General features: G+C 41.0%; 1 protein-coding gene across 6 annotated transcripts in view; it reads left to right on the top strand.

The window, feature by feature from the left end:
• LOC134531127 (ATP-binding cassette subfamily G member 4) overlaps positions 1 to 25,836 on the top strand; it is a 264,193-nt gene that overhangs the window by 160,555 nt on the left and 77,802 nt on the right. For 2 of the 6 annotated variants that reach the window (XM_063366701.1, XM_063366706.1), the window contains one exon: positions 15,513 to 15,630. In XM_063366701.1, coding sequence (XP_063222771.1) covers positions 15,513 to 15,630 — 118 coding nt within the window. The other 4 variants (XM_063366705.1, XM_063366702.1, XM_063366703.1 and 1 more) reach the window with 4 other exon arrangements.

Here is a 25,836-nt window from a genome sequence, read left to right as displayed (position 1 = left end):
ATACTTTATTGACCACTCAACAATATGGCACTATACCGTAATTACTATAGTATACTTTCAGAATAGCAAACCGAAACTTTCTCAAAACATTATTCTCAATGATTAAATTTAAAAATCTTTCACTGCGTTTTACTAAATATGATATTTATTCAATAATATTAGAAGAGAGGTGTTCTGAAAAAAAGGGCACAAATGAAAATACGTATTACTAAAACACGTCAAGCCCGATGTGAAAACATTAAATAAAAGTAGTTGCAAAGTTCTTAAACTTTAAATTAGTTTATTTGTTGAGAGCTTGGTACAATGTGTCTGACCGCTAAAGCGATCCGAGCCGCGTAGTGTATACTACTGCGAGGTTGTCGAAGTAGGCTCGGGTCGGGACGAATTTCGCCGTAAAGAAACAAATGTTTTTAATACATGGAAAATTATCCCAAAGCAAAATCTTTGTACAATTGCAGAATGAATGTTTCTTAGTAACATATCAAAAGTTTACCGATGCAAACCTTGTGCGTCACACCAAAAACGAGCAGTTAAGCCCAAAATTACAATTTTTTGCAACGATCCACAATAATGGATATTGCAAATGCAGTTTATGGAGTAGACTGACAGTATGGAACCCAAAATAATCTATAAACATTGCCCTATCTGAGGATAGTGATAACAAGTACAAAGTTTAAACATCTTTCTATAAAATAGACAATTTAAATCATTAAAGTTAACGAATTCACTTTCATTCAATTTTTAGGAAATATAAATACATTTTACATAAACTTAAAGAGCCCAAAATGGAAATCACCTAGAGTAAACGTTGTTGCATATTTATTCATCTTTAAATTGGTATATTTTTAAAGTGTCTCATTCAATTAGTCTGACCACTGAAGGGATCCGAGCCGCGTAGTGTATAGGCTACTACTGCGATGTTGTCGAAGTAGGCTCGGTTCGGGACGAATTTCGCTGTAAAGAAACAAAGGTTTTTAATACATGGAAAATTATCCCAAAGACGAAACTTTGTACAGTTGTAGAAAGAACGTTTATTAGTAACATATCAAAAGTTTACCGTTGTAAACCTTGTCCGTCACGCAAAAAACGAGTAGTTCAGCCCAAAATGACAATTTTTTGCAACGTTCCACAATAATGGATATTGCAAATGCAGTTTATGGGGTAGACTGACAGTATGGAACCCAAAATAATCTATAAACGTTGCCCTATCTGAGGATAGTGATAACAAGTACAAAGTTTAAACATCTTTCTATAAAATAGACAATTAAAATCATGAAAGTTAACGAATTCACTTTCATTCAATTTTTAGGAAATATAAATACATTTTACATAAACGTCAAGAGCCCAAAATGGAAATCACTTAGAGTAAACTTTGTTGCATATTTATTCATCTTTAAATTGGTATATTTGTTAAGTGTCTCATACTATTAGTCTGACCGCTGAAGCGATCCGAGCCGCGTAGTGTATACTACTGCGATGTTGTCGAAGTAGGCTCGGGTCGGGACGAATTTCGCTGTAAAGAAACAAAGGTTTTTAATACATGGAAAATTATCCCAAAGAAGAAACTTTGTACAGTTGTAGAGTGAACGTTTCTTAGTAACATATCAAAAGTTTACCGATGCAAACCTTGGGCGTCACACCAAAAACGAGCAGTTAAGCCCAAAATGTCAATTTTTTGCAACGATCCACAATAATGGATATTGCAAATGCAGTTTATGGGGTAGACTGACAGTATGGAACCCAAAATAATCTATAAACGTTGCCCTATCTGAGGATAGTGATAACAAGTACAAAGTTTAAACATCTTTCTATAAAATAGACAATTAAAATCCTGAAAGTTAACGAATTCACTTTCATTCAATTTTTAGGAAATATAAATACATTTTACATAAACGTCAAGAGCCCAAAATGGAAATCACTTAGAGTAAACTTTGTTGCATATTTATTCATCTTTAAATTGGTATATTTGTTAAGTATCTCATACAATTAGTCTGACCGCTGAAGCGATCCGAGCCGCGTAGTGTATACTACTGCGATGTTGTCGAAGTAGGCTCGGGTCGGGTCGAATTTCGCTGTAAAGAAACAAAGGTTTTTAATACATGGAAAATTATCCCAAAGAAGAAACTTTGTACAGTTGTAGAGTGAACGTTTCTTAGTAACATATCAAAAGTTTACCGATGCAAACCTTGTGCGTCACACCAAAAACGAGCAGTTAAGCCCAAAATGTCAATTTTTTGCAACGATCCACAATAATGGATATTGCAAATGCAGTTTATGGAGTAGACTGACAGTATGGAACCCAAAATAATCTATAAACATTGCCCTATCTGAGGATAGTAATAAAAAGTACACAGTTTAAACATCTTTCTATAAAATAGACAATTAAAATCATGAAAGTTAACGAATTCACTTTCATTCAATTTTTAGGAAATATAAATACATTTTACATAAACGTCAAGAGCCCAAAATGGAAATCACCTAGAGTAAACTTTGTTGCATATTTATTCATCTTTAAATTGGTATATTTGTTAAGTATCTCATACAATTAGTCTGACCGCTGAAGCGATCCGAGCCGCGTAGTGTATACTACTGCGATGTTGTCGAAGTAGGCTCGGGTCGGGTCGAATTTCGCTGTAAAGAAACAAAGGTTTTTAATACATGGAAAATTATCCCAAAGAAGAAACTTTGTACAGTTGTAGAGTGAACGTTTCTTAGTAACATATCAAAAGTTTACCGATGCAAACCTTGTGCGTCACACCAAAAACGAGCAGTTAAGCCCAAAATGTCAATTTTTTGCAACGATCCACAATAATGGATATTGCAAATGCAGTTTATGGAGTAGACTGACAGTATGGAACCCAAAATAATCTATAAACATTGCCCTATCTGAGGATAGTAATAAAAAGTACACAGTTTTAACATCTTTATATAAAATAGACAATTTAATTCATTAAAGTTGAGAAATTAATTTTCATTCAATTTTACGGAAAAGTTAATACATCTTACATAAATATAAAGAGCCGTACGTGAAAATCGCTTTCAATAAAAGTTGTTGCATATTTATTCTTCTTTAAATGGGTATATTTGTTAAGGATCTCATACAATTTGTTTGACCCCTGAAGCTATCCGAGCCGTGTAGTGTGTACTACTTTGAGGTTGCCGAAGCCGGCTTTGGGTCGGGACGAATTTCGCTGTTAAGAAACATGGAAAATTGTCCCAAAGCAGAAACTTTGTACAGTTGTAGAATAAACGTTTCTTAGTAACATGTCAAAAGTTTACCGATGATCCCTTGTGATCACACCAATAACGAGCAGTTAAGTCCTAAATGATAATTTCCCAAACGATCCACAAAATTGTGTTTCGTAAATAATTTAATAACTCTATAAATACTTTTTTTAAGTAGGCTCCCAGTATACAGCAAACTTGGTTTGTCCTCAAACGCCATACTACTACGGTAATAGGAATATGAAATCACTACAGACAAGATTTTGTTCCGTTTACTATGGTGAAACCAGAGCTAACCGAGAAATGACCGAACGTCCCGGAAAGTTGTGATATTTGACGATATTGCGCGAGTAGCACACCCGTACGTGACTACAGAGAATGGATAGTTTCCTTAACCGTTAGGATTTCTGGTACGAACACCCTCTCACAGGTAGGGTCATAAAATACGGTCAAACTCTTGTAAAAACATCCACCACCGCTCTTTGCCACTAGCAATCCAACGACGTCAGCTAGGCGCAGCACTCAAATACATTAACTTATTTAAAAAAAAACTGAATATGTAATGCTACCTATACGTTTTACAACACAACTCGTGTTTTATTTATTTTCTAAAAAAAAAACCTATTATCATAGGAATTATGTTGTAAAAGTGAAAAAAAAAAAAAATTAAAGTACATTTACGATGTATCGTTTTATTCAATTTTTATGTAGTAAACTGATTTTAAAGAAGTAAATATATAATTTTTCATTTTGTCGAATACAGGCTACATTAAAATTTTGCATTGTTCTGATCAAGAATAAAACGATCTATCAGGAAAAAAAAACAATTTTTGCTAAAAAATAATTTTTAATAATAACATTTTTGAAACAGAATAAATCCATGCAGATATAAAACCAGAGGTCCTCTAGAGTTTTTCATTTACAAGTTCCAAGCAGAAATCGTTTATTGTTAATTTTATTGTATCAAAAAACATTCATATAAGAAAAAAATGCATATCTAATTTCATGTAACATACACCCTCTCATATGAATTAGCTATGTTTTAAGTAATCCCTAAATAAGACCAAGTTGAATGAGTGTCGCAGTACGCAGTGTGTCGCAATGCCGCGCTGGAACGGCGGTGGCCGTGAGAGATCAGTACGGCCGCAGTACACTGCAACGCTCGGGCCGCTTTAATGAGCCAACTAATTACGTTAGACTCTTTATAAATATACTGTCTTAAAGCTAAAGGTATAACCAAAAACATTTATTTGGACACTTTTCGCATTGGACTCTTCAAATTGGTGTAAATAGTATTTTTATCTGAGTGGCAAAGATAAAAAATAATATGTCATGAATTAATCGCTTAATATCACATCTTCAATATTAACAATTTATGCTTTTTACAAAATTAATGGCTGTATTAGAGTCTCAAGATTATTTTGGTAGTTTTATGGACAGTCTAAATTAAAAACTGTACAAATGGGTAGCATTTTAATGGAATGATGTAAGTCGCTGTCATCTAGGACTTAAATGCAAATTTTCGGTGATACGCACAAGGTCTACAGCGGTAAACTTTCGGTATGTTATTAAGCATAGTCAAATCTACAACTGTGCAAAAATTCAGCTTTGGACAAATTTTTCACAGGTTTGTGCCTTTTTAAGTCTTGGTTTCCTGGACTACTAGCCGGGGTGAGTATTCAGTCCGGGCAAGCGAAGCACAACTGAAAGAGGACAGGAAGAAAGGCAGCGCGGAGACCCCCCTTCATCCTGCCTCGTCATCCAAGGTCAAGCGGCCGTGGCGGCGCCACATACCGGGAAGAACATTCGCGCAGCACACGTCGTAGAAATCACGGTTTTTCTCAAAATTTTCCGTTGTGACCTAGTGCAAATTATATACGCAGCGAAAGAGAAAGGATTGGTGCACGATCCAAAAGTGGTTTTACGCAATAGTAATGAAAACTGTGAGCTTGGCGTGCCTCTGAAAATACGCTAATTAGGCTTATTCAGCATGCATTTACTAATCGACTATATGTCTGAGACATCTTAAACAACTTTAGGATCATGCCCGGTACCTTAATCTCTTTTATATCCGAAATCGGTAATCGCATGTCAAATAGTTTCGATAAAAACAACTGATTGTTAAACCTCTGCAGCTCACTTTGCACTGCATGTAGGCGGGCCCCTTAAGGGGCCCGCCTACCTGGTCACACAGACGGTGCGCAGAGCTTCAGGAAAAACAACGCGATTTCAAAACTACTCAAGATATCCGAGTGGGGTGTGTTTACGAAAAGCATTTAAGAGTTCGCTGATGCCCGAAAAGTACTTTTAATTTTGGATCATGTTTTAAAACTGTATTTCTAGAAGAGTTAAAATGGCTGAAACGCATGTTTTCAGAGTAATTTTTAGGTGTAAAGCAAGTGGTACAGATTCTTGAAAGCACTTAAGGGGCTTGAATTACACCTTTATCTTCATTTCCCCGTAATATAAAAATACGGTCACCGCACAAATTTCACAGTTATCAATTGACGACGAGAAGACTGCGCGCCAGTTCAGAGCCTTGCGCTTAGAGGCCATACCGCGCTAGAAATACCATCGAGCGTCGCGCTTATCATCCCGCCTCACTAACACACATACACCCCTGACGAGGCGGGCCCCTTAACGTGTTCTTGAACGCTTTTTGTAAACAGACCCCACTCTGATATGTTGAGCAGTTTTCAAGTCGCGTGGTTTCTTCTGAAGCTCTGCACACCGAATGAGTGCCCAGGTAGGCGTAGCCCTTTATTTTACTCGTATTTTTGTGACGTGTTACTACCCCAATTATTTTAATGAAATAATATTGCTGCGGCGACAAAGTTCACAGTGGTTGTAGAACATTAAACATAATCCAGACGCTCAGTGTTACATCTTAATAATTTCTCTGTTATTTACAATGAAAAAGTTGTTCAGCCCCAACTGCGAACACGTTTACCAGATTTAGGAAGCACTTTAGATCGTAAATAATATAGGGATTTCTAATTTATTTTCCTGTGATGAACCTGTTTTTGAATATTGTCGGTCCAATTCAGTCTCTTCATGTATGTATGTGTGTGTGTGTGTATATATATATATATACACACACACACACACACATACATATCATTATCACTATCACCACTACTATTTTATCGACACGATTACTGCCTTAATTGCAACAAATTATTTCCAGACTAAAACCATACAGGGAAAAAATCTTGCTCGAGTTAGTATTGGCATTATCATACCGGGGGGGGGGGGGGGGGGGGGGATAATTGGGGAGTATTTTGAAAAACTTTTGTTTGAATTTCTCCAAGTGGAGGAAGAGGAAAGTGCAAAATAGGATTTGAAGGGGGGAAAAGTCGTTAACTGCCTCTGTGGGTACAGTATCAAGTCTGTCCGTTAAAAGATTAAAAACCTACTAAATATTATCTTAAAATTTTATCTGAAACATTTTTTTGGTTGACTTAACACTTGTTCGAGGGGTGACCAAAATGAGATCGCAGAACAAAATCCATTTCAGCTCGGCCTACAGGCGCACATAGGTTTCGAAGTTTATATTGTTGTACGTGTGAACAAAAAAAAAATGCCAAAGTCAATTTAAACAAATGCCGGGAATATCTATTCCACGATTAAATAAAAGGTCAAACGTCTCGAAAAAATATTATACACAAACCGTTAGTAAGATTTATAAAGGCACTTAAACTGAAATATATTTTCCTGATATTTGCCGTTTAATAGACCAAAACACTTCTTGTTCCAACGTTCCAACGTACAGAAATATAAACTTAAAAATCTACCTGCATCTGTAGGATGATTGAAGTGAGTTCTGCTACCCTAAATGTTATTTTGGAGTTTTAGACCGTTGTCTTTGCATTAATACGAATGTGTCCTCGCGGTCGAGTTGTTGCGTTACTGATACGACTGGGCTACAATCGACATAAACATTTACATTCCGGTAGTTATATCGATAAGCGCTTATACAACACAAAGCAAGCACAGCGGCCTGGCCACAAATGACCCAAATTTAACTACATTCCTTGGGTTATTTTGGTTTTTCAGCTTACGAGATATTGGTGCTGCTTTCGTTGGTGGTGTATTACTCGTATTATAAAGAGAAAAGGTATTTACGAAATAAAATTCACAATAGCGCAGGAATGTCTAAATTAAATGGAGAAAGATAATTTTTCTGTTTTAGCGAATACGCCGTGATGTTTGCAGCATATCCCCTTGGCATGAACATTAAAAATAATAGGTCTAATAAATAAATACAAAATTCGGCACTGTTGAGTCAACGTACGCATCTTCTCATTTATTACAAAAATTTTCACTTGGAAACCTATTGCGACGTTTTGACCTTCTTACTGCCCGAAAACGTAACACAGTTTTAGTTAAATCACATTATTAAGCAAGATTTAAGCGTATAGTGAACACTACTTAACACTAATACTGCGCTTGTGCGAGCTTCTCGCAGTGTACGATCATGGCCAGTTATCTAGAATTAGTGATGTTTATACTGTATTATTTGTGGAATACTTGTGTTGATTGTGCACGAGCGAACACAACTCACTGAGCCCAATGAGGTTATGTGCTTTTTTTACTGGTGGCAACATCCTTGACGGAGCCTCGTCTAAAGGCTACGCACCAGGATTGAACTTGTCAGTTACACTCTAATGTTGTTTGGAAGGATGTGGTTGTGGCCTCCATCAAGATTAGAGGGTTTTTCATTATTACGTTTTGACACGTATCAGACATTATACTGTTCGTGGTGCGTTGTCAAAATATATGCGCAAGTATCTTTCATACCGGTCAAGCAGCTAAGCTAAGAATGTAATACAGAGTTCCTTCCTCTCCCCTTTTCGCCGCTAGCAGAGGAAGATTTAATTCCGGAAATGTATTGCCAGAGTCGTACGTCAATTACTTTATACTAAAAAATCAACTATGATCAGTTGTAGGCAGGGCCATATCGGGAGGAAATCCTCGGTGCCCGGGCCCAGTACTCTCATGGACGGCTGCGCTCTTAGGCCGCAGTCACTACCTTGTCTACTCACTGAAGCGCCGGGATACTGGGAAGCGGACAACCAATGGGCCCAGCTCTCCCCTCGACGGCCATGCTCATGGGCCGCATTCATTACCTTGTCTACTCCCTGAAGCGCCGGGATACTGGGCAGCGGACAACCAATGGGCCCAGCTCTCCCCTCGACGGCCATGCTCATGGGCCGCATTCATTACCTTGTCTACTCCCTGAAGCGCCGGGATACTGGGCAGCGGACAACCAATGGGCCCAGCTCTCCCCTCGACGGCCATGCTCATGGGCCGCATTCATTACCTTGTCTACTCCCTGAAGCGCCGGGATACTGGGCAGCGGACAACCAATGGGCCCAGCTCTCCCCTCGACGGCCATGCTCATGGGCCGCATTCATTACCTTGTCTACTCCCTGAAGCGCCGGGATACTGGGCAGCGGACAACCAATGGGCCCAGCTCTCCCCTCGACGGCCATGCTCATGGGCCGCATTCATTACCTTGTCTACTCCCTGAAGCGCCGGGATACTGGGCAGCGGACAACCAATGGGCCCAGCTCTCCCCTCGACGGCCATGCTCATGGGCCGCATTCATTACCTTGTCTACTCCCTGAAGCGCCGGGATACTGGGCAGCGGACAACCAATGGGCCCAGCTCTCCCCTCGACGGCCATGCTCATGGGCCGCATTCATTACCTTGTCTACTCCCTGAAGCGCCGGGATACTGGGCAGCGGACAACCAATGGGCCCAGCTCTCCCCTCGACGGCCATGCTCATGGGCCGCATTCATTACCTTGTCTACTCCCTGAAGCGCCGGGATACTGGGCAGCGGACAACCAATGGGCCCAGCTCTCCCCTCGACGGCCATGCTCATGGGCCGCATTCATTACCTTGTCTACTCCCTGAAGCGCCGGGATACTGGGCAGCGGACAACCAATGGGCCCAGCTCTCCCCTCGACGGCCATGCTCATGGGCCGCATTCATTACCTTGTCTACTCGAGTTACTGGGCAGCAAACAACCTTTTTGGGGCATTATCGGCGATCAGCCATATCGGTCCTTAATTTCTGCTCGTAAGTGTTTGTGGTAGGCATTAGGAATCTTGGTGTCTGTTCTGGCTGCATCGCTAGTCATCTACACTATAATTCACCTCAACATGTAGTTATTAGAATTATAGAGTTACCATATCCATATGTACGTAGTTGGTCAATCTCTCCCATTATTCTAGCAATTTTTACTTGGTAGCTTGAGCGGATGTATAGCTTTCAACCCAGTAGCCGCAGCATGAGTGTTCAGAAGCCTTCGGAAGTAAAGCTACACTCGTCAGTGATCTAAGTCGCTAACATTGTAAGAGGGAACGTGGCCTGTGTATGGCTAGCTTACCGACGTGCTTTTTGTAAAAAAAAAAAAAAAAAAAAAAAAAAAAAAAGTTTAATGTTACACTTTTTTCTCGACTAACTAGATGTTCATTAATGGGGTTTTCAACGGCTGTCAATGTTATTAATTTTGTTCACCCTGAATGGACGAATATTACAATTATATTGCTAAAAGGAAACCTTACACAAGTGATGCGATTAGCACAGAGTTGCTTCTATGGCTTCTTCTTAAACATGTAATATTAGCGGAAAGCAATAATTATGAAACGCTGGGCCGCTCGTGCCACCAGGCGGGAAGTTGTTAGAGATTGGGGTGACCGCGGGGGCTTCCCCGCGACGAGCGAGCCGGGCTTCCCGGCCAGGATCTGGCCCGACCCAGCGGTGTGGCTGCTGGCTGTGCGGGTTCTGGCCGACAACTGCCGGCAACTCTGCAGACGTCACAGCGAGACTGGCGCATTTATGTTCCAACACTTGTAACCTGAATTCTCAGACTACATTTGTGAACAGCTTCCCCTACCTCCCTACCCCCCCTCCCCCCTCCAACTGTATACCGTCTCACAACCCCTCTGCGACCTGCGACGCTGTGGCATGTGGCCTTGGCTAGTTTCTGAAGAGTCGGGGCTGTTCTCCTCTGTGCACCTTCAGTCGTACAAAAGTGCGATACTTTTGCACGGTCTGGTTTGCTGATGTTTGCTCTCTGCTCTCTCTCTTGCGCGAAACGCCTGTCGCAGTTGTTACGTGTCGATTCAACAATACTGCAGTTCGGTTATTGCGCTTGACTAATGTAACTGATTTTTCCGACTTTGCCTTTTGTGTGTTGACCGAGTGTATTTACTTTAAGTAGATGATATGCCGAAACTAAGCTCTACACAGCTTTCAGTTAAATACACAGCCCAAATTATTTCAACACTCGTAACAGAAAGCTGTGCAATATGCTGAAACTTGATCCAGTGCGGTGATAATGGGACGGAACAATGTATTTCAGAAACACAACTGACTCGTTATAACAAGGTTCATTTAGCTGCCTGGAGGTGCCTTGGTTGAAACTGCTCTGTTCTGTCCCCGATAACCGAGCTGAGTTCATTCGTGTGTTGGGGTAGTAGCAGTCTGCGCGGGAGTTTCATGTTAGTTGCTAGATACTTGTACTCGTCATATACGTCAACCGCTAAATTCAAAGTGAAGGACACAGAAAGAGAGTCAAATTGTTGATTGCAGTGGTTAGTTTCACGAGAACAGCGTATGCGTGAAAATCCCTGAGAAAGTTGGGGGGGGGGGGGGGGGTGGAACTGGAATTAAAAAGCCCAGAACAGTTAGTTATTTGTATTTGTAAACCTTTCCATGAATAGCTTTACTGTATTAACTGCGCACATTAAGAAGCAAAATAAAACAAAACCAAGTTCAATTATTGAATATTTTATTATCTTTTCCATGGTTTTAAAAACATTAAGCTTGAATGAAACATACATTTAATTTAAATATTAATTTATGCGCCAATTTTTGTAATAAATACTCAGTATTATCTCGAAAAAAGTATTTCATATCTGCAAAAATTACCATAGCCATATTTTGTACAATGTTACAATATCTTTCTTGTAGTTTTAAAAACTATTTCTTGGCAACTGGTTTCCAAAGGAATCTTTTGTAAAAGTACAGAAAATGTTTTTCTGTGTGATGGGCTGCGCCGATGCCGCGATGAAGGTGCCGAGACACAGCAGTGGAAGACTAACGGAAGATACACGGTTCCTCGCCTGGTACGGCGTGTGTTTCGGTCGGTCGGGAGTGCGCTTGTCTCGCTGGTCGTGAAGCAGCGCTGCAGACAGGCAGGCCTTGACTCCGCCTCGCCGCAGGGCAACAGTCAAGGTGCTGTGCGACGACTCGTGACGTCAGCGACGACCCTGCGTCTCTTGCCTCACCTCGTTGCGCCCGGCTGCCCGCCGAGTGTTCGCACGCCTGCCTTCCACCAAGCTATAGGTGTGTTTCACTTGCTTCCTTACTCGTCTTTGACGTAGGTTTTGAGCTCGTTTTATACGAGAGATTCTTTATGGATCCCTGCCATCTTGGAGTTTTGAAATATTATACTATTTTGTGCGCTGTTTTAAATTCGTGTATCATTTCGTGCCTCTCCACTTACACATCTGGCTTTGGCCACTTTTTTTTGTCGATGTTGGTGGACTTCAGTAACCATTATGGCATTTTATCTTCCGCGTAAACTAATCCTGTACAGTCAAATTGCAATGTACTTGCCGACTGTTACAGGCTGAAGAGTGGAGCTTGTTAAATGATATCAAAATAGGTACAATGTATAAAAATTCGGGAAGTTATTATTTGTGCTTTATAATGCAACAGTTTTGATTAACTATCCCCAAATAGAATCTATAGAACAAAATAAATGAAGTGCGGTATTCGATCCCGTCAAGATTAAATTATTTTGGGTGATTTTTACTGAAGTTAAAGTAGAAAGAAACAAAAAAGGTTTCTACGATGTGAGAAAGTTTATTTGGTATCGATTCAATTGTTTCCTGGCCTGTTCCAACATGTGTGCATTTGTTACCAAGCTCCGTAGCACACTCAAAAAGTTTTCTCCATCTTGTTTTTCAGTAAGCGTTGAAAACATTAAGTCTAATCAAGTATTGTTGTTAGGCGTGTTTGTGTAGTTTAAAATATCTATAGGCCGACTACCCATGAGCTGCTCCCGCAGGCTTGAAGAGTGGCTCACACTGCGAGTGGAAGAGCTATGGGCCGACTACCCTTGAGCTGACTCCCGCAGGCTTGAAGAGTGGCTCACACTGCGAGTGGAAGAGCTATGGGCCGACTACCTTGAGCTGACTCCCGCAGGCTTGAAGAGTGGCTCACACTGCGAGTGGAAGAGCTATGGGCCGACTACCCTTGAGCTGACTCCCGCAGGCTTGAAGAGTGGCTCACACTGCGAGTGGAAGAGCTATGGGCCGACTACCTTGAGCTGACTCCCGCAGGCTTGAAGAGTGGCCCACACTGCGAGTGGAAGAGCTATGGGCCGACTACCTTGAGCTGACTCCCGCAGGCTTGAAGAGTGGCTCACACTGCGAGTGGAAGAGCTATGGGCCGACTACCTTAAGCTGACTCCCGCAGGCTTGAAGAGTGGCTCACACTGCGAGTGGAAGAGCTATGGGCCGACTACCCTTGAGCTGACTCCCGCAGGCTTGAAGAGTGGCTCACACTGCGAGTGGAAGAGCTATGGGCCGACTACCTTGAGCTGACTCCCGCAGGCTTGAAGAGTGGCTCACACTGCGAGTGGAAGAGCTATGGGCCGACTACCCTTGAGCTGACTCCCGCAGGCTTGAAGAGTGGCTCACACTGCGAGTGGAAGAGCTATGGGCCGACTACCCTTGAGCTGACTCCCGCAGGCTTGAAGAGTGGCTCACACTGCGAGTGGAAGAGCTATGGGCCGACTACCCTTGAGCTGACTCCCGCAGGCTTGAAGAGTGGCCCACATTGCGAATGGAAGCGCCCACTTGCGGGGCGCAGTCGTAGCAAGAAAACAAGATATTGTGATTAATATACACACTCGCGTGCAACTAGATCGACTCACCCCTCCAGTGTGAACAAAAAGGCGTATTTTTAATTGACTTTTCCGAATATCACAAAACATTTTATTTTGGAAAGTATAATGTTTTGACATTACAATGGCACCATTATCGTGAACATTTCTTCAGTATTTTTTTATAATGATATTTGAATAATAATTTAGGCAAATTGCAGGATGATGGGGAAAAAACAATTTGGGATATTTAAAATTAAATTAAAACTAAACATTCACGCAAAACAGCAAAACGTTTTGATCAATGCTTGGTATTATCTCCTTTTGCCTTTACAACAGCTCGCATGCGGTTCCTCATAAATCTTATTAAGGTTTTGACAAAGTCTTGGGGGATCCCACTTCACTCCTCCTCCAGCACTATCTTGAGCTCGTTGATGATAGATGGTGCCTGATTTCTGGCTCGGACCCTCCGTTTGAGTTCGTCTCATAAATGCTTAATCGGATTCATGTCGGAACTGACAGCTGGCCAATCCATCGTCTCGAGACCAACCTCATCGATGAATTGCCGAGTTGTACGCACTGTATGATACTGAGCATTGTCATGCATCAACATGAAGTCTTCCTCTCTATATATCCTGCGTAGGGTACAACATGATCCAGGAGAATGTCTGTGATGTATCGTTCAGCAGTCAGACACCCCTTCCGGTCTCCACCAGTTATGAAAACAATATGTTTTTTCCTCAAAGGATATGCCAGCCCACATCATGTATGAACTGCTACCGTACGAGACTTTCAGCAAACCAGTACAAAGAAAATTGCTCTCCTGGATGCCTGTAGACCAGGCCTCTCCTATCACTACCATGGAGACACATTCAGCTCTCGTCAGTGAGCAGAACGGACCGCCATTGCTTGATGCTTCAATTGACGTGTTCCAGAGAAAATTCGAGTCGCGCTTAGCGATGACGTGCGGTCAATTTTGGGCCTTTAGCGGGCCGTCTTGGAGTGAGGTTGGCTTTCCTCAAGCGTCTTCAGACTGTCCATTTGCTAACAGCTACTCTTCGAACATGTCGTAGCTCCTATTGCACATCAATGCCGTGAGATGCCGATTTCGCAGTGAAGTTGAGACGATAAAGTGATCTCCACTCTCAGGTGTGCACCGGCGCCGGCTGGTATGTGGTCTCTGAATGAAGGGACTAGTTTCCTGAAACCTTCTGAATATTCTTGAGACAGCAGATTGGCTCAAGGTCGTTTACTGCAGCTTGCTTCCAACAAAGCAACCATTTATAAGCTTCTTCTGGCATTGTATCCATGGTTTCGCCAAAACAATGACTGAAGCTTGCATAGATGTCTTCAGGTCTACGTCTAATAAGAGACTGATGAGAAATATCGGTAAAAATTGGGATTATATAGGCGATTGCGGCGCTCAACACGTGGTTACCGACACAGCGCATTTTGCTATGCTTACGTTCAGATCACGTTAATTAAAAAAAAATATTGTACGAATTTTAATGATTAAGGAGACCTTTTAAAAATAAAAGATTAGGCTGTCGAAAATTAATTGTTTTGTGAAAATTGGAAAAGCCATTTTTTTTTAAATACACTTTTTTGTGCGCACTGGAGGGTTGAGTCGATTTAGTTGCACGCGAGTATAAAGAGTGTCGGTTTATGACTGAATCTGGTCTTTGGCGTAAAGCTGTTGACCATATAACTAATAATAAAATACCCGGGTGTAAGTGGGACTTACGAGTGAGAGGCAGTCTCCGCTGCCTCTCGCTGCCGGCTTGTCGCAGCGCGGGCTGCTCCTGCAAGCCGTCGATTCGCCTGTCACCTATCCGCCCTCGAGCAGTGCGAGTCCGTGCTTATGCACCGTGCTATCAAACCTCTGTGTTTATTGTCGTTGCTCTCAAATGGGAAACATTACAACCATGCCGGTGATCGAGCAGCCTACAGCACTTGCCCAAAGTGTGTACACAATTGGCTTCTTGCTTCTTTGGTATTTTAAGATTTAGTTTCCGTGAACCAATGTGTTCAGCGTAGCCAAGGAAATAGGAAAATAATGTTTGCCACGTACAAGTTTTTTGAAATTTTAACAACTTTGTTGGGGGAGAGAAAAAAAATTGGAATGGGTGGAGGCAATTTTGACAGCTGTTTCGTTCATCACGTTTTACTTGAGCAACTCAAGTTGTCGCACTCGTAGCAAAACCATTCACGATAGTGACTTATCATAATTTATGGCATGTAATTAATCTCAAACCTGCAGTTTAAAAAAAGTTAAGTTTTAATAGGATGTTTAATCGTGGGTTTTTAAATATAGATGGGTGTTAAGTTGCAGTGGCCTTGCAAGGTGTGCTTGTTCTTACTGAGATGTAATGTGGTTGCAGAGGAGAAGATTATCCTCAAGTCTGTGAGCGGCAGGCTGCGCTCTGGAGAGCTGACCGCCATCATGGGGCCCTCAGGGGCCGGCAAGAGCACGCTCCTCAACATCCTCACAGGCTACAGGTAAGTGCACGGTAGTGTAGCACTTTAGTCAGTGAGCGACAGGCTGCGCTCTGGGAGGAGCACGCTCCTCAACATCCTCACAGGCTACAGGTGAGTGCACGGTAGTGTAGCACTTTAGTCCGTGAGCGACAGGCTGCGCTCTGGAGAGCTGACCGCCATCATGGGGCCCTCATTGGCCGGCAAGAGCACGCTCCTCAACATCCTCACAGGCTACAGGTGAGTGCACGGTAGTGTAGCACTTTAGTCCGTGAGCGACAGGCTGCGCTCTGGAAAGCTGACCGCCATCATGGGGCCCTCAGGGGCCAGCAATAGCACGCTTCTCAACATCCTCACAGGCTACAGGTGAGTGCACGGTAGTGTAGCACTTTAGTCCGTGAGCGACAGGCTGCGCTCTGGAGAGCTGACCGCCATCATGGGGCCCTCATTGGCCGGCAAGAGCACGCTCCACTCAACATCCTCACAGGCTACAGGTGAGTGCACGGTAGTGTAGCACTTTAGTCCGTGAGCGACAGGCTGCGCTCTGGAGAGCTGACCGCCATCATGGGGCCCTCAGTGGCCGGCAAGAGCACGCTCCTCAACATCCTCACAGGCTACAGGTGAGTGCACGGTAGTGTAGCACTTTAGTCTGTGAGCGACAGGCTGCGCTCTGGAGAGCTGACCGCCATCATGGGGCCCTCATTGGCCGGCAAGAGCACGCTCCTCAACATCCTCACAGGCTACAGGTGAGTGCACGGTAGTGTAGCACTTTAGTCCGTGAGCGACAGGCTGCGCTCTGGAGAGCTGACCGCAATCATGGGGCCCTCATTGGCCGGCAAGAGCACGCTCCACTCAACATCCTCACAGGCTACAGGTGAGTGCACGGTAGTGTAGCACTTTAGTCCGTGAGCGACAGGCTGCGCTCTGGAAAGCTGACCGCCATCATGGGGCCCTCAGGGGCCAGCAATAGCACGCTCCTCAACATCCTCACAGGCTACAGGTGAGTGCACGGTAGTGTAGCACTTTAGTCCGTGAGCGACAGGCTGCGCTCTGGAGAGCTGACCGCCATCATGGGGCCCTCATTGGCCGGCAAGAGCACGCTCCTCAACATCCTCACAGGCTACAGGTGAGTGCACGGTAGTGTAGCACTTTAGTCCGTGAGCGACAGGCTGCGCTCTGGAGAGCTGACCGCCATCATGGGGCCCTCAGGGGCCAGCAAGAGCACGCTCCTCAACATCCTCACAGGCTACAGGTGAGTGCACGGTAGTGTAGCACTTTAGTCCGTGAGCGACAGGCTGCGCTCTGGAGAGCTGACCGCCATCATGGGGCCCTCATTGGGCGGCAAGAGCACGCTCCTCAACATCCTCACAGGCTACAGGTGAGTGCACGGTAGTGTAGCACTTTAGTCCGTGAGCGACAGGCTGCGCTCTGGAGAGCTGACCGCCATCATGGGGCCCTCAGGGGCCAGCAAGAGCACGCTCCTCAACATCCTCACAGGCTACAGGTGAGTGCACGGTAGTGTAGCACTTTAGTCCGTGAGTGACAGGCTGCGCTCTGGAAAGCTGACCGCCATCATGGGGCCCTCAGGGGCCAGCAATAGCACGCTTCTCAACATCCTCACAGGCTACAGGTGAGTGCACGGTAGTGTAGCTCTTTAGTCCGTGAGCGACAGGCTGCGCTCTGGAGAGCTGACCGCCATCATGGGGCCCTCAGGGGCCAGCAATAGCACGCTTCTCAACATCCTCACAGGCTGCAGGTGAGTGCACGGTAGTGTAGCTCTTTAGTCCGTGAGCGACAGGCTGCGCTCTGGAGAGCTGACCACCATCATGGGGCCCTCAGTGGCCGGCAAGAGCACGCTCCTCAATATCCTCACATCCTACAGATGAGTGTGTGGTAGGATAACACATAGTGCATCACAGTGCATAATGCTTCATACTTTGCACTACGTGATATCACATGTTAGTTACATACAAACATAAAAGAATCTCCTTTTGAAATACAGTGCAATATCACAACACCATTTTTGAGAATAATTGAAAGTCATATTGTTAGTATATAATACGGGCTCCGGCACCAGGGTACAGGGTCCGGTGCCGGGTGCCGAACCACCATCTTGGATTGTGATGTCAAAGCGGCCATTTTTGACTCAAAAATTCCTCAAAATTCCTACAAAATGACTCAAAAATTACCGTTTTGAGGAAAAATTTCTCGTTTTATTCCTCAAAAATTCAAAAATTAGGATTTCGAAAAACCTCAAAAGTCTTTTGCCTTAGAAAGAACACAAAATCCTAAAAGAGGCTTAAGCATCCATGTCTACAGCCTCCGATAAGCCTCCGAAGTCATCTAGGATTATGATGTCACCGTTCCAATTTTCGTTACGGCCGCCATCTTGAAAATCTTTATTTATTATTCGATTTTAATGGAAAAAAATTTCAATATTTATAAAAAAATTCAATTAATAAAATTTTAATAAAAATATTAAAAAAAATACTTTTTCGACATGGAGCTCGGAGTCCTTGGTTCGAACCCAGTGAGAACAAAAAAAATGGCATCCAATCCTTCTCTCATGGTGACTGCAGGCAGACTGACCTCCCCACCACTTTTGTCAAAGTATATATTTTGTCACCTAGTATGAAATCATGTCCGCCAACTTGAAAATCCGTAATTTTAATGCTATAGATTCGGGGGGGAAAAAATCAAAATTCACCAAAAAATTAACTTGTTAGAATACTGTTTGATTACATCGATTCCCGTCCTTGGTTCGAAACTGGTAAGAACAAAAAAAAAGCAACAGATCCTTCCTCCACAGAAGCCACCTACAGACTGACCTACCATCATCAATAAAAATGTATATACCATCAGCTAGTATGGCGTCATGTCCGCCACATTATCTTCGTCCGCTGGAGCCCGCCATCTTGTTTTCGTCTGCTAGTGTGTGCTAGCTCGTAGTTAGTATAATTTTCTGTTCACCATACCTTTGTCCTCAACTGTTTGCATTGAACTTTGACCATGACCTTGAATGTATGACCTTGAACTTGAACTTTGACCTTGAACTTGAACTTTGACATTGAAACTTGACCTTGACCTTGATATTTGACTTTGACCTTTATGACCATCATGGATCCGACATTTTGTGTTCAGTACATGCTACCAGGAGCAACCACCTGCTAGAGGACATTGCCACCATCTTGTTTTCGTCTGCTGGAGGACTCCATCTTGTGTATACTCGTCTTATAGAGTACATTTCCATCATACTTGTTTAAGTTTTACTCGCTAGAGTGCAGGAATCATTTATTATTACTGAGGTGCTCACCATCTTGAAATTTGGGTGCCATCTTGGAATCGTGTAATTATTTAGCTAGAAATTCGGGAAAGAAATCCAAAATTCATCACAAAAATTCAATCATTAAAGTAATGATTGATTATATCGATTCCTGTTATTGGTTCGATCCTTGGACAAAGAAAAAATATTTTATTTTATGTAAGAAATAATATTTTCAATAAATCATGTTCAAAATCCTAAAAGAGGCTTAAAATAAACTACTACCATCATCCTATAAGCCATTACGACTGTCATATTGGATATTTGTATTTATTGACTTATAAATTCGGGAAAAATTCCAAAATTCACCGAAAATAACTTTTTAATTTACAGATCGAATCGATGGATTCCTGTCGACGGTTTGCTTTTGACCAGTGACAAGTGTAACTAATTATTAAATAAATTTTATATTTTGGTTTCCATTACCTTTCGCGGAGTTAATCAATCATTCACTCTACGAAAAACAACTCATGACAATGTACGACAATGTTCGACGAATTAAATATGTTGCCGATAAGCCTAACATGAAAGTCTAGTTTTTCGTTACTTAGAATAACCTCTAATCCGTTCGTGTACAAAGCCACACTTACATATAGACCAAACGTCTTCGGACCGCGAGACCGGGTCATAAACAATGTCAGATGTATAGACCAGTTATTTCCGAACCTCACGACCTTTTTCATCGACAGCTAATGATATTCAATTAAACCAACATATCATGTATTTACGCTTACAAGAGGACCAAGAATCCCATAAAAAAGACAGCACATTTTGGAAGCACCATAAACAATAAGGAAGCACGATCAACAAAAAGACAGCACATTTTGGAAGCACCATCATCAAAAAGGCATCATATTTTGGAAGCACAATCAAAAAGGCAGCACATTTTGGAAGCACCATCATCAAAAAGGCAGCACATTTTGGAAGCACCATCATCAAAAAGGCAGCACATTTTGGAAGCACCATCAACAAAAAGGCAGCTCATTTGGAAGCATAATTAAAAAGGCAGCATATTTTGAATGCACCGCCAATTAAAAGGAAGCACATTCTACAAAAAGAAAGCTCTTAACGAAAAGGAGGTACATTCTCACGTACATTCAACTCGGTAGGATGCGATCGTCAATGTTAATTTAGGATATAATGTCTCCATCAGTCTATGAATTCATCAGTTTTTAGTTCAATAAGTCATTGGCTCCAATAGTAATTGACTCCAACAGTCTTTTGGCTCCAAAAGTCATTGGCTCCAACAGTCTTTTGGCTCCAAAAGTCATTGGCTCCTACAGTCATTGGCTCCAACTGCCTTTTGCTTCAACAGCTCCAATGATATTTGGCTAGAATGATACGAGTCTAAGAGACTATGAGGCTACAAGGCTACGAGTCTAAAAGGATCTAGCTGTTTACGAGTTATACATGGTTGGGAGACTGCATGGCTAAAAGGTCGCGTGGCTACGAAACTACATGTCTATGAAGATACAAGGATACAAGTCTACTCGGCTCCAAATGACTGCAAGGCTACATGGCTACAAGATCACTTGGCTACTAAGCTTCAATTCTACGAGTCTACAAGACTCCTCCAACTCCTACGAGTGTATAAAGCTCCAACTACTCCAGCAGCATTATGTTATAAGATTGCAAGACTACTTGTTTATGTAGCTACAAGTCTACGAGGCTACTTGGCTACGTAGCTACAAGTCTACGAGATCCAAGACATCATGACTACGCGACTACGAGGCATGAGGTTACGAGACTACGTGACTACGAGTCTTCAAGTTTACGAGACTGCGAGGCTACAGAGCTACGAAACTTCGTGTTCAAGTACTCATGTAGACTTGTAGTCCTGTATCCTCGCAGTCTCGTAAACTTGTGACGCCGTGACGTCACAATCAAAGATGGTGGTTTGGCACCCGGACCCCGGACCCCGGACCCCGGACCCCGGACCCTGGACCCTGGACCCTGGACCCTGGACCCTGGACCCTGGACCCTGGCGCCGTAGCCCCTATTATATACTACTATATTGGAAAAATAAAAAATTTTTTTTTTACAGAATATTTCCTCGTTTTGGAATTACCTACTTAATGTTTTAATGGTAGTTTTGATACATATAACTAAATTTTTGCCCTGTATTTTTTATTCCAGAATAATTTCTGACTGGCAATTTTTTTTTTATATCAGAAAGGTTACTTATAATCTTGGTGGACTTTTTAAAAATGTGTTCTCCATTTTGTTTTATTGTTACTGTAATGTTTGTTGTATTACCTAACCTGTCATATCTATAACTGGCAAGACTCCAGCTTGGTGTGGCCAGAAAAAGGGTTGGGGGAGGGGGTAAAATAACTCCTCCCGAGCGCAAATTTTGTTTTATTTTTTATTTATTTTTTTTTAACTTGAATACTTAAATTAATGTTTAAAACACAAATATCAATATTTGAAACCATAAATTTGTAATTATTCCAAGCCTATTTCTAACTTTATTAATGTCATGTTGAGTAACTGCATCCGTCTTTTGGGTGTGCCGCCCACCCCGGAACGTTTTTCTTTGTCGCCCCTGAACACCGATATGTAGTTTTATTTTTTAATATATTATATATATAGTTTTACACTCTTCGTTATCCCTGGAGGCTCAGGAAAACACGAATTTGTTTGTATTATTACTAATTGTTATTTTTTATGTAAATTTAACCTTTAGTAATGCTTATTTAATATCATTACTTGTGTATTTGAAACAGTTGATTATTTCTAACGGATTGGTTTAGAGTTTTGTGCTACTGTTTCTACTCTAACCTAGAATGACTCAAAGTATCTCGTTTTGGCGTTTTCCTTTGACTTTAATAACATATGACATTGTAATAAACATTTTTTATTATGTCTTTCTTAAACATTGGCATAATAGATAATAATAAGAAATATTTAGCTTGGAACGGGACGATAGAATTGTATCCCCTTGGAAAGGGTACATTTCATACTTTTGGTGGTGGTAGTGAAGCTGGGTAGAAACTGGAAAGGTACCTACCCTTTCCGATTTCTTAATTATTTCGGTTTTAATGCAAATATGCACTGGAAAGGTATTCCCTCGGAAAGGGGACCTTTAAGGATTTTCTGTACAATGACACATAAGAAAATAAACTGGAAAGGTATCCTTTCGATTTCTTAAAATGCATATGATTTTCTGCTTTAAAATCCTGAAAGTTATCCCTTCTGGAAACATATCTCAAATGGCTGCCAGACATCTAATGTATCGATACAAGCACCTAGTTCCTCAGTTTCATACTAGGTGGCACTGGTAAGGAGTGTCCACAGAATACCTAACCTTACCTAATCTAACCTAACCTAACCTAACCTAACCTAACCTAACCTAACCTAACCTAACCTAACCTTACCTAACCTTACCTTACCTAACCTAACCTAACCTAACCTAACCTAACCTAAGCTCTATTAAACATTATAAGGAGCTAATAAATTAACATTTATCAAATGTAAAATTGTAGATTTGGTCTTTTTACTGATGTTTTTACTTCATGCCATTCTTTCGCCTGGCCTGTATCGATATATTACTTGTCTGGCAGCCATTTTGGGATATGTTTCCAGAGGGGATATCTTTCGGGATTTTGATTTGATTTATTTGGTTTGATTTTTTATTGCATTTAATAGACCATACATAATGGTATATAATATTATGAGTGAGCACAACCATTTTGGGATATGTTTTCAAGGGGATAACTTTCAGGATTTTTAAGCAGAAAATAATATGCATTTTAAGAAATCGGAAAGGGTACCTTTCCGGTTTATTTTCTCCTGTGTCATTGTACAGCAAATCCTGAAAGGTACCATTTCCGAGGGGATACCTTTCCAGTTAATATTTGCATTAAAACCGAAACATTTTAAGAAATCAGAAAGGGTACCTTTCGAGTTTCTACCTAGCTACGCTACCGCCACCAAAAGTATGAAAGGTACCCTTTCCAATGGGATACAATTCAACCCCTCCCCCTTTTGGAACTTCATTTATGATTCAGTAAGGGACCAGTAAAATTTTTGGGTTTAGTGCCACTGCCCTGTATATAAGTAGGTCAATGTCATCTCATTCGAGGCTCACTTTGTCAGCCTTGAGTGAGCTTTATGGTTTTTAACTCTTTTTTCTTGTTTGATATCTGTCGGTGATTCACAGTCTGCATGGAACCTCACAGAGCGTGTGACGTCGTTACAGGAGCAGCACAACGTGTATCTGCTTGAACTTTAGCCTCTGGCCAAATCCCTCCCAGTTCATAGTACATTCATAAGTATGTGGAGAACAAGGTTATTTACAAGATGACACGTGAATTGTGTGGTTAATGTTGTTTGTTTTGTTTCTCTTTCAGTAAAATAGTATACATTTGAGATTTTTAAATCTGGGAATTTTTTTTTTTTTACGGGATTTGAGTCTCACAGACCCTTTTACATTGTAAATATAATTGTTTAAAGAATGTCCATATGTGTAAAGAAATCCATTAAAAAATTATTTTCCTAATTGCCAGTTGCATCATTCTGCTCTTCGATCTGTGATCCAATGATCTTAGCTCAAGAATGAATGATCCTAGGATATTTACTCTAAACATTGCGCCAAAACAAGGGGCTGTCACTAGATAGGGCCTACGATGTGCTTATTGTGCACTAATGATTCCATCTATACCAACATCAGAATGTCATTTACATTCAAAGCTGAATTATAAATAATATTTAATAATATGACTTTTGATTGATATGTGATATTGCTTTCTTCATATAATTATTTTGACTCGTACATTTTAGTGTTGAGGAGGCCACTTAACATTTTTTTAAAATAAAGATATGAATAAACAAATGTTATACCGTCAGGTTGGCATCCTTGTTTTGTTTAAATCGCGCTCTTTAAAATATCATTGTTTTTCACATGCCTGTCTTACGCGTATATTAAAAATAATAAATGCGATGCATAACTATTTAATAATATGTAGTACCTAAATGTAAAGGAATCGGGAGACCTCAGTAAATGTTTATGTTTAATTACCAACATTTATGTTAATTTTGTGTAACCATGCGTGTTTGAATGTATCAGTTGACTTTTGAAGGCACTAGTTAATGGCACATTCCTATTTGCGTATTTGCGTTGATTATTGCTACCACTTCAAATAAAGCCAATTTGTGTGTATTGCATTAGATGGACTTTCATTTAAATTAATATCACGATGTTACAAGCCAAAGATGGTTGAGTATTGTGAAACAACTAGGTTAACCTAACATTGTTTTAGACCACCAACGAACACCACCTTCCATCTCTAATGAAATCTTATAAAAATCCTTAATTTGTATGTCATTTAATATCAAGAAACTAAAATACAAATTATACCATATTTAATTAAAAATATAAATGTATTAGTAAGCACTAGATCCTGAACCCAAAGATTGCCCAGGAGAACCTAGATCCTGATACAATTCGGGACAAAACTAAATTTCTTTGGTTTTATGCTTTGTGGTTAGTAGTGTGAGACCCATTAGTGACCGATTTCAGAAAAAAAAATAGGAATTATGTTTAACCTTTTAATTTCTATACTCCTTGCGTCAACACATACTGGGATTACACGAGCTTTGTTCTCATGAACCGAAATTCATAAATTTAATTTTTTTTCCTAACCTAATTTAAAACTAAGTGTGTTGGGGAGGGGTCTGGGTTAGGGAGAGACTCTTAAGTGCGTCTCATCATGTCGAAATAAAATATTAAAAATTAAACTAATATAACAAGCTTTTTAAAGATTTAAATAATGGGTATTTCGCAGGAGAAGAGGTTGGAACTCTAGAATAAGTTATATATGATCTACCTACTCTAATGTTTACGTCAGATTAAATTAGCCTGAAGAAAGTAAGTGAAAATACTGGCCATGTCTACTCGCGTGGTGTCGATCCGAGATCATTGCTATGAACCGACCCGAGAGTCAGTACACATTGAAGAACCCAGTGATCTTCGCTCAGCTCTCACAATGCAATGATGCAACAGAAAATGTTGTTCAGCAATGGTGATATCTTCTTATGACTCGAGATCATGCCTGATCTCTAATGGTGCAAGTGTCTCATTGTGACTACCAGAAACATTTGGTGAACCGAAGACTATGATAGATACACCTGTTAGTACTTGAATATAACTTTTTTTGTTATATGATTATTTTGTGTGACACGGGCCCCTGACAGAATTGTTTACTGGTCAGAAAAGTTACAAAACTGGACTAGTCAAGAAAAATACGGAAAAAAAAAAAACCTCTAAATGAACAGTAACGGTGTTAGAAGTCACAAAATTTTAATTTGCAACAAAATTTCGCTTACTTCACAGCTGTACATTTAACATAAATATTTGGAGACTGTCTGCTTTAAATATATGGAAATTATCTCTGAAAATGTTTTAGTTTTTTTAACATAAAAATAGACGCTTCTACCGGAGCTAGCTAAAGTAATCAGAGTGAAGCCTGCAGATAATCTAGCAAAAATGTTGAACCTGGTCGAAACTTTGGCAGGACAATTAAATAAAAGACGGAAAATCAACTTTGCAAAATTTACTAAAGTACTGTTCAGAAAAACAATGCACACCAGTATAGCTAGCCAATTGTTTTTATAACACCTGAAATTTATATTAGTGGTGCAAAATACAAAAAAAACCTAAACACAAATGCAATAGCATGATAAAAATAAAGTATAGCAGCTAAATAAAAATCTCCAAAAGGGTACGAGCTAATAACATTTAAAGTGCCTTGAAATCTCTGAACCCGATAAATTAACTCTAAAAAGACCAACGCCATAATGGGGCGACAAGGCTTCAGCAAGAAAATTTAATTACACACTAAATAACTAAATATAAATAAATAGTGTTCAAACAATGTGCGACCATGGCCCACACTATACTGTTATAA

The sequence above is a fragment of the Bacillus rossius genome, chromosome 3 (assembly GCF_032445375.1).
Source record: "Bacillus rossius redtenbacheri isolate Brsri chromosome 3, Brsri_v3, whole genome shotgun sequence".
NCBI lineage: Eukaryota > Metazoa > Arthropoda > Insecta > Phasmatodea > Bacillidae > Bacillus > Bacillus rossius.
The sequence above is the reverse complement of the archived record's forward strand: the minus strand, read 5'-3'. Positions and strand labels throughout refer to the sequence as shown.